At 41.7% G+C, this 14,173-nt stretch overlaps 1 protein-coding gene across 1 annotated transcript in view; it reads right to left on the bottom strand.

Moving 5' to 3' along the window:
• RAPGEF4 (Rap guanine nucleotide exchange factor 4) overlaps positions 1–11,412 on the bottom strand; it is a 147,519-nt gene extending 136,107 nt beyond the window's left edge. The window contains exons 1-3 of the mRNA XM_054174442.1: positions 11,292–11,412; positions 2,879–3,021; positions 1,725–1,813 (exon numbers count right to left, since the gene is read on the bottom strand). Of these exons, the coding sequence (XP_054030417.1) occupies positions 1,725–1,813; positions 2,879–3,021; positions 11,292–11,356 (297 nt within the window). The 5' untranslated portion in view covers positions 11,357–11,412. The remainder of the gene's footprint in view (positions 1–1,724; positions 1,814–2,878; positions 3,022–11,291) is intronic.
• Between the last annotated feature and the right edge of the window lie 2,761 nt (positions 11,413–14,173).

Genomic DNA, 14,173 nt, shown 5'->3' on the forward strand with positions numbered 1-14,173 from the left:
GCTAAAAGCAGGACAAAGAGAAGGAGATCAAAGGTGGACAAGGAGACATATGGTATAAACACCAAGATGGAGCAAAACCGGAGAAAATACTGGACTCAAACACTATTTAGGAGTCCCAATACTATTTTGGATTCCCAAATCATCAAACATATCCAGCACTAGAATGCATGAGCTGCTGTCCTTTTAGCAGCGTGGCTGTATCCTGTGACAACTAGGCAGTGGTAAGAATTTAGTTCATCGTTCCTGTGAGAAGGAAACATGAGGTCAAGAAATTACTACAGAATATAATTTCCAGAACTAGAACTACATGTAGCTCTATAGTGTCCTATTGGCAGGAAAACACAGGGAAACAGAACAAACAGGAGAAAGTATTTACATTAGATTTCTTAGAAGGCTCAAGTGCTCCATCCTCCATCTAATGAAACAGATTCTTAACTTAATTCTAAACAGATTCTTAAATCTAGCTTACACATCCAGACCACTTTAGCAGACATACTTCTTTCTGATTCAGTAGAGAGCACTAGTCCTTAATAACGGTGTGGTGCCCTCTTTTGGCAAACACCAGAAAATATTCCTGATTGCTTTATTAGACCTACCTGCGCAGAAAAGGGTCTCCTAAGAGCCCAGTACTGCTCCAAATTGTGACAATATTAATGACAGGCAGGCCATGCTGAGAATTGCTCAAATTATGCTAATCACATTCTCCATCAGTCTCTAATTAATGCAGTGAAGAGATCACTAAAGATAATGATATGAAAGAAGTTCCTTTTGTATCTATTATTTTACTTTAAGATGTAGAAAGACCCAGTGCTCACACACTGCAGAACTCAACAAAGTGAAAAATATAAATTCTGCCAATCTGCTGTGATGAAGGAACCTTCTCCAATCAGCCAAACTTTGAGCAAAGAATACACCACACCACCACGCATGCTACATTCAGTCAAGATGGGCAAAAGATGTCACATCAGAGGTACAACCCCATCCTTAGCTAAATGATGGAACAGTTTTGAATCTCAAACACAGAAGCAGGGAATGGGACTTGATACCATCACAGACAACTCAGGTCACAGCAGGAAATGCATGAGTTGTCAGCGTAACACTGGACAACATCAATGGGAGACTCTCCAGGAGAAATATCTCACCCTTTTTATGTATTTACTCTAAATTCCCAGTTTTGAAAATCCAGAAGTGACAAGATACTGAGAAATCACTTGGAGTTTAGGGTGAATTTTACTTGTTCTATTTCTTAACACTGAATAGGCATTGCCTTCAGGCTTCCAGTCCGACATGGCAGCAGCTCCTATACTCTGCTATTACTCTAATACTTAACCTATTCTTGTAGTAGGGACTGCAGTATGCTGTTATTGAACTGTACTGTTGGTGGGTTGGTTTGGACAACAACAAGGGCTGAATTAAAATATTTCCAGGAAATGAATTCACAATTCTTAGATCTTTAGTTTAACTTCATATGGCACTATTAGAAAAGACAGAGGAATCTTGTTTCATATTGAAATACAGACTCCTTTCCAGAGCATTACATTTCAGTTTTCAAGAAATCAATGGCATAATTTGTCTTCATAGAGAAAGGACAACAGAGATTCAGAGAAACGTGCTTGTGATAAGACAAAATATCTCTATAATACATGTTGTTATCTACCTCAATGTAAGTTATACTCTTTCTTTGTACTACTGACTTGATTGTCTCAATGAAAAACATATTTTACCTGGTGGTTGCTTGTATCAGAAACCTTCACATCCAGTGATCCTGTCAGAACAGCATACCAGTTCGTCCCAATGTCACCCTGACGGAATACTGAAAAGATGGAACCTTATAAACAAGAGCTATCTCTTTAAGTTTAGCAACATTAACAAACATTTTCCTTCATATTACTGTCCTACTGTAATCACTGCTGGCACTAAAGAATTTGTTGTATCAGATTACTTACTTACTATTACAATAATATTTCCAATGACACTGGAAAGCACGTCCTTTAGTAAACTGGTCTATACACTACAGAAACAGCGAAAGCACAGAGTTGTTCCACTCTTCTTCCCAGTTTGCTTCTCTTTTACTGCTTAGTTAAAACCAAAACAAACAAAAAATACTTTTTGCACAATGTCCTTTTGAAATTCAATATCTTCCAAAGCAGACACAGCTCCCACTGACTTCAGTAGGAGTTCTGATTGAGAAGTAACCACAGGATTTTTTATGTCCAGACACTTCAAATGCAGAGCATCAGAATTCCCAAAACTCTAAGCAAACCCTAATGCCAGATTTACCTAAGGGACATCTGAGACTGTTAAATACCATCAGCTGTTCCCCTGGTATAGCTCTAGGAACTCACACATTGCCATCACAGGACACCATCTCAGTTTCGCAGACCAAGCACAGCTGTCCACCTTCATCTGGCACATGGGCTGCCGTAGAAGGCACAGAGCTGTTGCGCCCCACAGAAGTATGCAGCTGGGTAAATCTATCTTGTGTTATCCAGAGTGACTGCAAATCACAGGCTATTAAGTGAAATGTCTACGTGATACACTTTTGCCCCTGACATCACAAAGAACCTACAAAAGAGACCAATAATGTATTTACAGGGGAAGAACAAGGCTTAAGTGCCATAACTTGCTTTTAATCTTTCAACAAAACAGTGGCAAAGTCCTGAATGTAATAATGTGTGCTTTGTTACCATAGATTCGTTACACACTGTACTTGTAAAGCAAGCAGTACTTTAGTCCTTCCTTCCCATTTAACTATGACTGTAAACATTTATAAGGCTGTCCCACTGATTGTGCTCTTTCATCAATCTCCTAGAGACAATCCCTGCCAAAGATCCAATTCCATCTACAAAAAATAGATCAACATATGAAGCTCTCTTACATGTGATTCCTTTTTCCAGATTTTCATAGTATCCACAGAGACATATCTGCTGGAGGAGGTTTGGATGAAATTTCTCAAAAGCTTTCACTTCTTTCAGTCGTGTAAATATAATATCTACATCTTCACTGGAACGTTCCAAAGGTCTGCATGAAAGCAAAGGACAACATTCTCAACAGCTTTATCAGAGAAACATCCCCATCTGCATGCACCAAACTTACAAATGTTTACATTAATTGTCACACTATAATACAAACTGATTAAAATGTGCTTCACAGGTGTGTGATGAAACCCTTCCAAAACATCCTAACAACTGTCCTTTATCAACGTAAGCATGATTACTATCATTTCAACACAGACAGCATCCAGAAGCCCCATTTAGCACCAAAGTCCTGCTGTAGCAATTACGGGGAAAGTATATATAATGATACAGTATTTTATCCTAAAGATCTTATAATGATGTACAGTTTTAAGTTTGTATGGGGACACAAATAAACAATGCCCAAACACAGAAGAGGTCTGTGGAGTCAGTGCTCAAAACAGAACTTCTCCATCTGGCTAGAAGACAGATTTCAGATATATCAATAGTAACTCCTATACAGGCAGGTCTCTTTTGTGCATGACTGGGTACAAACTAACTTGAATATTCTCTCTTACTTGCAAGCAAGAAAGACAACTTTAACAAGTACATTTTCTTTTATAAAGTTCCTGTTTCTTAATGTTGGACAAATTAAATATGCAAACAAGAATCTCAAATCTTCACTGGTAAGGGTAAAGAGTTTTAATCCAAATATTTTATATATTTAAAATCTATGGCAGTAACACATGTAAAAATACAATTTCAAGGGAAAAAAAAAGAACTCCCTCCAACAAAGTAGTACATGTACCAGCAGTTCATCAAGTTCAGAAAATGACTACATATTTTTCAAACTAAACTAGCTCCATAACATACATTTTAAATGTGATTATCAAACATTATGAATCGGCAGGAAAAAAACCACTAGCTAACAGTATTAGAAAGACTTTCATAGTAGACTAAATGCCTACCATTACACACAGAAAGAAACAGAGAAAGTTCTTAGGAGATCATGCAGGATCAGATGCAGAAATCATTTATGTGTGAAAGAGTACCAGAAAGATACACAGTTGCCAGTGATCATTTAGACCTATTGCTCACTAAATGCTGCCAGTTAATTTTACACAGGATGAGCTTCTAAATAACAGAATTCATATAGTTTGCAATAAGCAAAAACCAAATTCAGAAACAGATAACTTTACCATCTTATTGTTACACCCACAGTGTAAGGGAAGAAGCCCAGATCCTACTCACAGTGAATCTCTGCCTATCTTTCTTATTAAATTAAGTCTAGAAGGGATTAAATGTCTATCCTCATTTATACTCCAACTTACCCTTATTAACCACAGATGAGAATAATAACTCTCTACATCACAGTGACATCCTCTTACCATTTCAAACAACATCTAATTACAACAGCTACCTTTTGAAATATTTCAAGTAAGGTTTCACCCATTCCTTATTTTTGATTGTGCACTAGCTGACAGGTACTAATAAGCATTACCTCTCTGTTCAAAATCCTTTTAAGAGGATTAGGAGCTGCAGCTTGCAAACAGATTTAAAAGCCATTTATATAAGATCCCCACCCAAACTACACCAGTACTTGCAACACTTGCAACACTCCCTTAATTTATGGAGTCTCAAAAATAACAGCAAAATCCAACAAGGGGAAAAAAAAAAAAAGATACCATTCTGAGAGTACTCTTCTTCCTAGAAAAGCTCTGTCTGAGACTTTCACTCGTACAACTACTCCTAGCTAACTCCATTCAAGTCCACCAGTTCATGTGCATAGAACTGATTGCATGATCTCAGCATTTGGCAGTTTTCATTGTTTGATGCAGCTGGACAGGGAAAAAGCAAAGAGAGTCACCATACAACATGCATCAAAACTTAATCAACACTGTGCTCTCGGCACTTTCTGAAACGTGAGTGCAGAAATCTCTTCCACTTCTGTTCCTGTCAAAAGAACAAGACTGGGGGGGATTAATTCACAGATGCTGTAGATTTTTTTTCCTGAGAATCACTGAAGGGTCAAGAGACGGGATTTCCCATTCAGAAGAAGGTGAGAGCAGGGCTCACTTCCACTGATGCATCAAGGAGTCCCTTGAGTCAGGTGTATGACAAAACTGCTTTGTGATCCCAATAAAGTGAGTCACCATTGAAAGACAGCAATCTCACAGGTAGCTGAACCATACTTTTCAGAGCTTGAAACATCAGCACAGCAGTGAGAAATCAAACCTGGTATATATTGGGAAAGAAAGATTAAAGTTGTGTTTCTAGAGGCGTACTGTAGCAAGCAGTTGAGCTAGTGTGCTTTATATTAGCAGCAGTTACTTCCACTTGGGAGTACATGAAATAAGTATTCGAAGGGGTACATGCAGATATGTTCTAAAGAAAAAGAGGAATTCAAACTTCTAAGTAATATGCATTGTAGTAAGCTGAAAAATACTATATTCCTCACAATGTTTAATAATTCGTTACTGCAAGCCATTTGTTTTGACAGCCTTTCTTCAAAATATACTGTGTTTAATTGTGTGTGGAACTACATTTCCACAAATATTTTTACTGGGAGGACACACATTTTGATCCAGCCCATTTGAAAATTAACTGGAATTTGGGAGAGGCTTTCAGTAAAAGATCTAACCATTAATCTATCTTAGAAAAGGTACTTTCTCCTCTAGTTGTGTTTACAAAATAAAACAAACAGACAATCAAACAAAACCAACAGAAACCAAACCAGCAGCAGCCAGCATGCAAATCTTAACTGTATCTCAGAATAACAACTGATTAATGTTTCAGATGAGACACAGACAAACAGTTCAAGATTTAACTGCTTGGTTAAAATCATGAATAAGCACAAAAAGGAACTAGGATCCAAGTTGTCTGACAACAAAATGCCTTTGGATTCAATCAGAGCTCCTGGGAAATGTCCTCAAATGTTTAGGATTAAAGAATTAACTAACAATAGGTGTCCCGAGTTGAAGTGGCTTAAGTCCATATGAGGACATAGAATTTTGCCTGTGTAAAAACTCCAGACTGCAGTGTAACAGTAGTAGCAGTATTACTCAAACTCATTTCTATTAAATGCTTAAGATCTTACAACAATCAGACTGGTTTCAAAAGAATGGTTTTACTGAGTGAGAAAGCATGAGGATAATCAAACACCATGCCATCAATTAACAGCTTTTTCACATGCCTGCAAAACTCAGGCAAAGTTCAATTGCTTCCTACAAACCATCTTTTAATAAAATTATCATTCTAACTGTGGTAATCATCACTAAATTCACATTAATGATATCAATTTTGATGGAACATCAGGACAACATAAATTTACTTCCTCATTGCAGCCATCTTACTAAATTTCTGTAAATGTGGCCTTTTTTTAGAGCACAGTTTGGAATAATTAAACAGCCAAGTCCTGGTGGATAACAAGTTAACCATAAGGCAGTAATGTGCCCTCGTGGTCAAGAAGGCCAAGGGCATCTTGGAGTGTAGGACAAAGGTGTTATCCTTCCACTCTCCTCTAGGGAGACCACATCTGGAGTCTGTGTTCAGTTCTGGGCTCCCCATTTCAAGAGAGACAAGGAATGACTGGATAGAGTCCAGAAAAGAGTTGTGAAGATAAGTAAGGGACTGAAGCACCTCTCTTACGAGGAGAGGCTGAAAGACTTGAGGCTGTTTAACCTGGAGAACACTGAGAAAGGAAGTTATCAATGCTTATACATAGAGGGTGAGTGTCAAGAGGATGGGGCCAGACCCTTTCCAGTGGTGCCCAGCAGTAAAAGAAGGGGCAACAGACACAAACTAGAACACAGATGTTCTGTCTGAACATAAGAGAAAATGTCTTTACTATGAGGGTGACAGAGCCACTTAGAACAGGCTGCCCAGAGAGGTTGTGGAGTTCGTCTTCTCTGGAGATACTCAAAACCCACCTGGATGTGATCCTGTGCAATCTGTTCTAAGTATACTAACTTTAGCCATGTGGGGCAGACTAGATGATCACCATAGGTCCCTTTCAACTCTTATGATTCTGTGATTCCTTAGGACATTAATGATTAAGCCTATTAATTAGAAAAATACTATTGATGGCAGATAGAGAGTTATTCAAGCTTTAATGTCACTGTAGCCACAATGATAAAAGGTATTAAGCTAGAAAAGGAACCATTCTGCAGATCAGGGAGATGGGCTGCAAACACCAACCCCAAGAAAGTTAATCTCCCCACCCCTCCTACATGGGTCCAAAAACCTCTGGAAAGGTTTTTCCAGAGACCATACCAGAGCACTTAAGTCACTCTTCTGTGATCACCACTGTTCACTAGACAGCAATCTCACTGAGCTTAGCCCCTCTCTTCTAAGATGGTGCTGGTGAGGCTGTCCTGTTCTGTTAAATTGAAAAATGACTGGGGGGGTCACAGAATCACTGAATCAACCAGGTTGCAAGAGACCTCCAAGATCATGAAGTCCAACCGATAAGACAGAGCAACCAAGTGCACTCTATTTCTTTACATACCCTGATCTATAAGCTATGCATCCTTCCAACCAGTTTTCAAATCTGTTTTATCAGTGGAATGGCAAATCATGTATTTATTAAGTAATGATATCCATAGATATTTATCTCAAGTTAAAAATAACACTATCTGTACAATACAGCTATACTATCATATTCATATGATTTTTACAAAGACAAAATACTTAAGAAGCAGAATGGCATGGAAATTTTCCCCTTTCATTGATAAAAGTTTTTATGTATCGTGCTTGCTTTGCAACCAAGGTGTGACTAACCCTTATCCGATAAACATTCCAACTGTCACAAACATGAACTGGAGCTCAGGACAGCTAAAATTTCATTTGACAGAAGTATAGATATACTTCTGGATGAAATTACATTAATCAGCACTGAAACTTCATAATAGGCATTAAAAGCACTTTAATATGAAGACAGACTATGAGATACATTGCAAATGAAATTTAAAATTGAACAATACAGACAAATTATGTTATCCCTTGACTCAAACTCTGGCCACTGCCATCTACCAATACACCATGCTAAATGCACCTTTACCATTTACTACCTGCATGGCTGCAGCTAATGAAAATTTTAAGCCTACAGTAACTATGAAATAACTTCTACAGATTTATCTTGACATACATACATTTTGATAACTGCTGAGTTCAAAGATAAAAGTGTAAAGTCAGTTCAGGAAACACTGACTGAGGATACTGATAAAGTAGCAGAAGTGATCATACCAAATATAGTGCAGAAAATACTAACAGAGAAAAGTTAAGTATCACAAGAATGATGACCTTGTTAAGTGAAGCAAATTATAAGAAGCTGATGAAAACTGATGTCACACTAATAAGAAAAACACTTGTATTTTAAAAATATCTGGCAGCCACCTGGGTTTGAGGGCATGCTTTCAATTTATAGAATGGCTTAGGTTGGAAGTGACCTCAGAAATCATCTACTCCAATGCCCCTGCAACAGGCAGGGATGCCCACCAACTAGACTTGGTTACCCAAGGCTTCATCTAACCTGGCCTTGAACACCTCCAGGAAGGCAGCATCCACAACCTCCCTAGGCAACCTGTTCCAGTGTTTCACCATTGCTAGACACCCTTGCAAAAAGTCCCTCTCCACCCTTCCTGTAGGTTGCCTTCAGGTATTGGAAGGCAGCTCTAAGGGCCCTGCCAGATTTTTTTCTCCAGGCTGAACAACCCCAACTCCCTCAGCCTGTCCTCACAGCAGAGGTGCTCCAGCACTTGGATCATCTTTGTGGCCCTAAATAAAGGTATGGCAAAAGGTGTCAGCAAGGAACTTAGCAGTTCAACAACTCATCTACCTGATTTTACTTTGGTTTGCCTTTCTGATACATTTAAAAGCTACCTATGAGATTTTTTTCACTGCTGGTATAAAAAGATGTTTAATATGAGAAAGAAATAAGTGTTCAAATCCCACAAACACAACTAGCTGGTTTAATGAGGTTTTATTCCTTTGCTGAAATATAATTCTTCTCAGAATACAGGATTTCAGAGATCAAGTATTAACATGCCAGAAATAAGTCAGGCAATGACAGTTTAGAAATGTTTCCAGTATTGTCTGGTGAAAGAGAAAACCTTATAGTTCCACAAGCACCACCACCCCAATCATGTGCCACTTCACAAAACTACCAAATAAATTTGATGATACCATGTCCCAATAGACATACACACATACTAGTTTGCTGTGGTGGGCAACAACAATGTTTATTCTGATGAATGCTAGGGTAATTGCTATTTCTTCCTCTTAATATCCATCCACAGAACAAGTGTGTAACTTACTACAACCATATGTAAAAATGGAACCTGATACTGGACATGCCCAGCCCCTGAGGAGGGAATAACAGCTTTTATCCATTTCAAAAAGGACTCCGTCTCTCACTATGAGTTATCTTGAGTTCATATAGGCAACAAAATGCACAGACCTACAAGATTATGCCAAGCTATATGAAAAAGTGTTTTGGCCTGAGAAAATATGGAAAGGGCTTTTTTAATTATTTGTCAAAGAATACACCATTGCACGGGACAAGAAAATAAGCTGCATGATGCAGAAAGATAAACTTGTTATCTAACTCTCACAAGACTGCATCTTTGCATGAGTGCTGGAAAGTACTTAGGCTGTGTCTATACTGCTCTGAGCTTCCACATCCACTGCAGCGCCCGCTGCAGATGTAACCCCACAGACTTGCTCCAAGCATACACCAGCTTAGCCATATACTACATACAAAGAAAACATCAAGCATGCAGGACGTTCATGATTTTGCTCAGATCCAAATCATGTGAAAAATGGGTTATTTCTATGGATTTGTCACAATTAAACAAGGGTAGATATTTAAAACACACAGAAGTCAGTGTGTGTTTTACCAATTACATAAAAATGTAAATCAAGTAAATAAAATACCAAATAATAGTAAATAAACCAGTAAATTATATTAAATAAAATAGACAGACAGACCAAAAGTTGCATTAACTTCTTACAGTTTGCTGCCTAGACTGTTAAAGAAAACCATACTAGACATGCAGTCCTACAAGAGTAAGAGATTACCTGGAAATGGTAAAAACTGGAATAAAAGGAAGGATTCCCTTCTACACACAAAGGCCTCTTTCCCCACAATGTAGTCCAAATGGCATCAACTGTCAAATGCTGACTGATGATGCTCAGTAAATTGCTATATACCATGTAAGTGAATTCTGACAGCTTTATTTGAAACATATAGCACAATTATGGTCTAAATTTTTGTTAATGATTTTCCTAGACTACAGGAGATACAGTGAGGGTTCAGAAATCAAACGACCTTGCTTCTGAGGTAGTCCAGTGTTGAAGGCAGGAATATAGCAAAGGATGTTCAAACCACCCACCATACAAATCAGCACTGAGAGACTTTCTGCTGCAACACCCAGAGAAAGCACTCCAAGGCATTTGTTTTCAAAAGCAAAGAAATAATCTGCCTGTATTTTCAGAAGGTAGCACACCACCTCTGCGCACAGGTTAGGCAGCCAGAACTCCCACCCACGCAGTGCTGGCCGCCCGCCTGTACCTGACCCACAGCAAACGCTGCCGCCGGCCTGGGGCACAGCCGCAGCCGGCTCTAGAACAGGCTTGTCGCCGATGAAGGCAGCCTCCTTCGGGGCGGACGGGTTTTTTTTGTTTGGGTTTTGGTGGGGTTTTTTGTCTCCAGCCAACGGTCCTGCCCCTGCTTGAGCCACTGAGCGGTTTGAGTTGAGGGTCTGCCCTTTCCCGCCCTGTGAAGCGGCTGGGCCAGAGGCTGGAAAGTGGAGCGGGGCGGGGTGCTGAGGTGATACGAGGCCGCAGCCGGTGCGCTGACAAGTGCGGCGAGGCCGGTGTGCAGACGCGAGGTCGGGGCTGGTGTTCTGACGGACTATGACGCAAGTCAGAGGGCGGACTTGGGCCAAATCCGCGGCGGACAGCGAGTCCAGGGTGGTCAGCATGGCGAGTGCCCAGCTGCAGCCCCAGACCCCGGGCCGCGGCGCCTTCATCCTGCCCTGGAGCTCCCCCTCCTCCACCACGTGCAGCATTTTCCGGGCAGCGGATTCAGGCGGTGTGCAGTTACCCCAATGGGGATTGCCCGCTCCTGCTGCCCGGAGCATTTCGAGCCCTCGTCCTGCTCCGGCTGCCCCGGCGCAGCGCCTTTCAGGCATTTGACTTCCCACCTGCACGCTCCTTATGTAAGGCGGGATCTGATGGGGAGCGGGGTGCCAGCACATACATACACATGCATACAGGGGTGCAGGTTACAGGCACACAGCATTCCCTCCGCAGATGCTCCTGTGAAGATACCGGTACCTTTTATCCAGGCAAGCGATCCACTCGCTGGAGGATGAGGAATGGGAGGTGTGAGCGGCGACCATGTTGGACAAGGATCAGGTCGCCGCGTACCCGATTGGCGGCGGCTCCCCCCGCTCGCCCGCCGGTCGGTTGGCCCGTCCTCCCTCGCTCCCTCCCTCCGCGCACGGCGCGATGGGCTCGCCCAGGCCCCCGCAGCAGCCCGCCCTGCCCGCAGCGGCGCGGGGGAATGTGGATGTGCTGGGTTCTTTTCTGCCTCGGACCGCGGCTCAGCTGTGTCCTAGCACCGCCTCGGCCGCCTCAGGCGGCCTGGCCCTGCCGCCCCGCCGCCGACAGGTAAGGGCCCGGAGAGGGGGAGAAAAGGAGTTGCTCCCCTCCTGTAAGGTGTTGTCGCTCCCCCCTGGTTTTCATGAGCTTTTCAGTATGCACACTTGAGCCCGGCTTACTAGTCCCTGCCCTTGCTTCACCACAGATATCTGCGTTGGGGCGGGGAGAATACAAGCTTTTTAATTATAAGCAGTTCAGGAGTATTTTAGCAGCTTTCCCGATCCCCGTGTGTCTGCCCCCCCAGTAGTAAACCCACAGGAGTTGAGCAAAGGAGGGTGCAGCCTACATTTCAGGATTTTTTCTGAAACTCAGGGTCCTGCCTATGTACCTTGGCTGATTCATGTCCCTTAGTACTGAAAATTCCACCAGTGCGTGACCGCTGCAGCCCAGGCTGCCTCCAATCTTGGCATCCCTGGTGAGCTCACCGCCAGTGGTGATCCAGTATTGCATCTCCTCAGGTAGGGGTCTCAAGAAGTTATCATCAAGGAACTCCAGGAACCTTGTGGATTGCCTACAGCTCACTGTGCTATTTTTCCAGTGAATGTCGGGGTAGTTGAAGTCCTTCAGCAGAACAGGAGCCTGTGAATGCAATGCTTCCTGTAGCTAAAGTAGGAATGCTTCATCAATAGGCTTGGCTTGATTGGGAGGCCTGTAGTAGACTCCAACCACAAGGTTCCGCTTGTTGCCTTGATCTCTAATTCCTACCCATAAGCTTTCCACTTGCTCATGACTGTTCTTTAGGGACATCTCTTTGCATTCAATTAATTTCTTACTATTAAAGGCAACACCTCCACCCCTCCTGTCCCTTCTGAACAGCTTGCATCCATCAATACAAGCCACACTTCAGTCACAGCATTCAACCCACTAGGTTTCAGTAATGGCCACTATGTTGTAGCCTTCCAGCAGGAAGGTAGCTGTGTGTGTTTTTGTAGAGGCACTTCACTGGGCTGTTGGGCATGTCCCCTTTTGAGAAAAACAGCCCTTAATTCTGTTAAGGTATTTCCCTGATGTTTTCCTGTTGACTGCTACTACCTTGGGAGCCCCTGGCTCATCTCCATGGTGTGCTGCTGCATCCCCAGCATGGTTCAGGCCCTTACTATCCCCCCATCCCACCAACCCTGGTGTGTCATCCCACACCTTGTCACTTAGAAGGCTGATGATAGTATCCCACACCCCCTTCACACTTAGTTTAAAGCCCTGTCAATGAGCCCCGCAATTCCCTGCATGAAGACCTTCCCCCTTTGAGAAAGGTGTCTTCTATTTGATGTCAACAACCTTGCTGCCATGTAGGCCATACCATAGTCAACCCAAATATGTGGCAGTGACACCATGGAGCCATATATTAATTGACTGGATTCAATTGTTTGTTCCATTGGCACTGCCTGTGACTGGAAGAACAGAAGAAAAGATAACCCGTGCCCCAGAATCTTCCACCACTCATCCCATCTCTTTTAATTGCTCTTGGACTAACAGTCATTACTTCTTCTCCACCTACATGGTACATCAGTAGTGGGTAATAGTCAGAAGACCAAGTTTCTTAGTGACATCTCTAACCCAGGCTCCAAGGAGACAGCATGCTTCCATATGAGAAAAATCTCTCAGACAGACTTTCTGTTCCTCTCAGAAGGGAGTCACCTATGCCTATAACCTTTCTAGAGTGGTATAGTCTAGCATAAAACGGAAGATCGCCCACACCCTTTTGTTGTGATAGGGCGGCTTGCAAGATGCGAGGGTTTTAAGGATGTTAATGCATACATGGTTTAAAAAATGATGAGCAGAAGAAGGAATACAGAGCAGCAGGTTTTGTGAATTTCTATGTGAAATATTTTCTGCAAAATATTTTAAGATCTTCCCAAGTAATCTGTGATAACCATAAGATTCAGCTTGCAGTCAACACAAACTGCCTTTAGCAGCATGGGAGAATGGTAAGAAGCTACACAAATCTCAGCAAGATGTTTGGGGCTGCATGATTGCAAAGTAAAACTCAAACTATGCTTTCCTTCAGGCTTGTAACTCCTCTCTGCTTTACAGTGTGGACACAAATTATTAATTCAGATGCTGGTTCCTTTTACAGTTCTCCATGGGCTCTGCCCTCTGCTCTCTTTCCCTGTACCAAGAGTAATTTTCTTACATGCACTACACATTTCACATCATACCTTTTAAGAGCTTTGTTGCTGCCACACTTTCTTCAGTAGTTTAACAGAAATAACTGTTAGCATCAGGATATTGAATAGTATGATGAAAAGTCTAAGGAAATATGTGCCAAAATCCTTTTTGCTAAAAGGATACAGCTAGGAAATTGACATAGCAGAAGAGAATGCCACAAAAGCCAATGCTTTCATTTGCCTTAAAAGAAGTAAAATGCATGCTAGAGGAATAGGGAGGCTGCCAGTCAGTGAGATCAAAGCTGCAGCCCTTCCTTTATAGTCCATGGGGGAAAAATGAGTAATTCTTGCATCTAAGCAATCAGTCTACTTGAGTAAAATCAATGCTATTCATTGTTCAATATGTCAGTGTTTGAGAACCAACAGTGAGGAGCTTCAAATATAAGAAAC

The sequence above is a fragment of the Dryobates pubescens genome, chromosome 2, assembly GCF_014839835.1.
Source record: "Dryobates pubescens isolate bDryPub1 chromosome 2, bDryPub1.pri, whole genome shotgun sequence".
In the NCBI taxonomy this organism is placed as follows: domain Eukaryota; kingdom Metazoa; phylum Chordata; class Aves; order Piciformes; family Picidae; genus Dryobates; species Dryobates pubescens.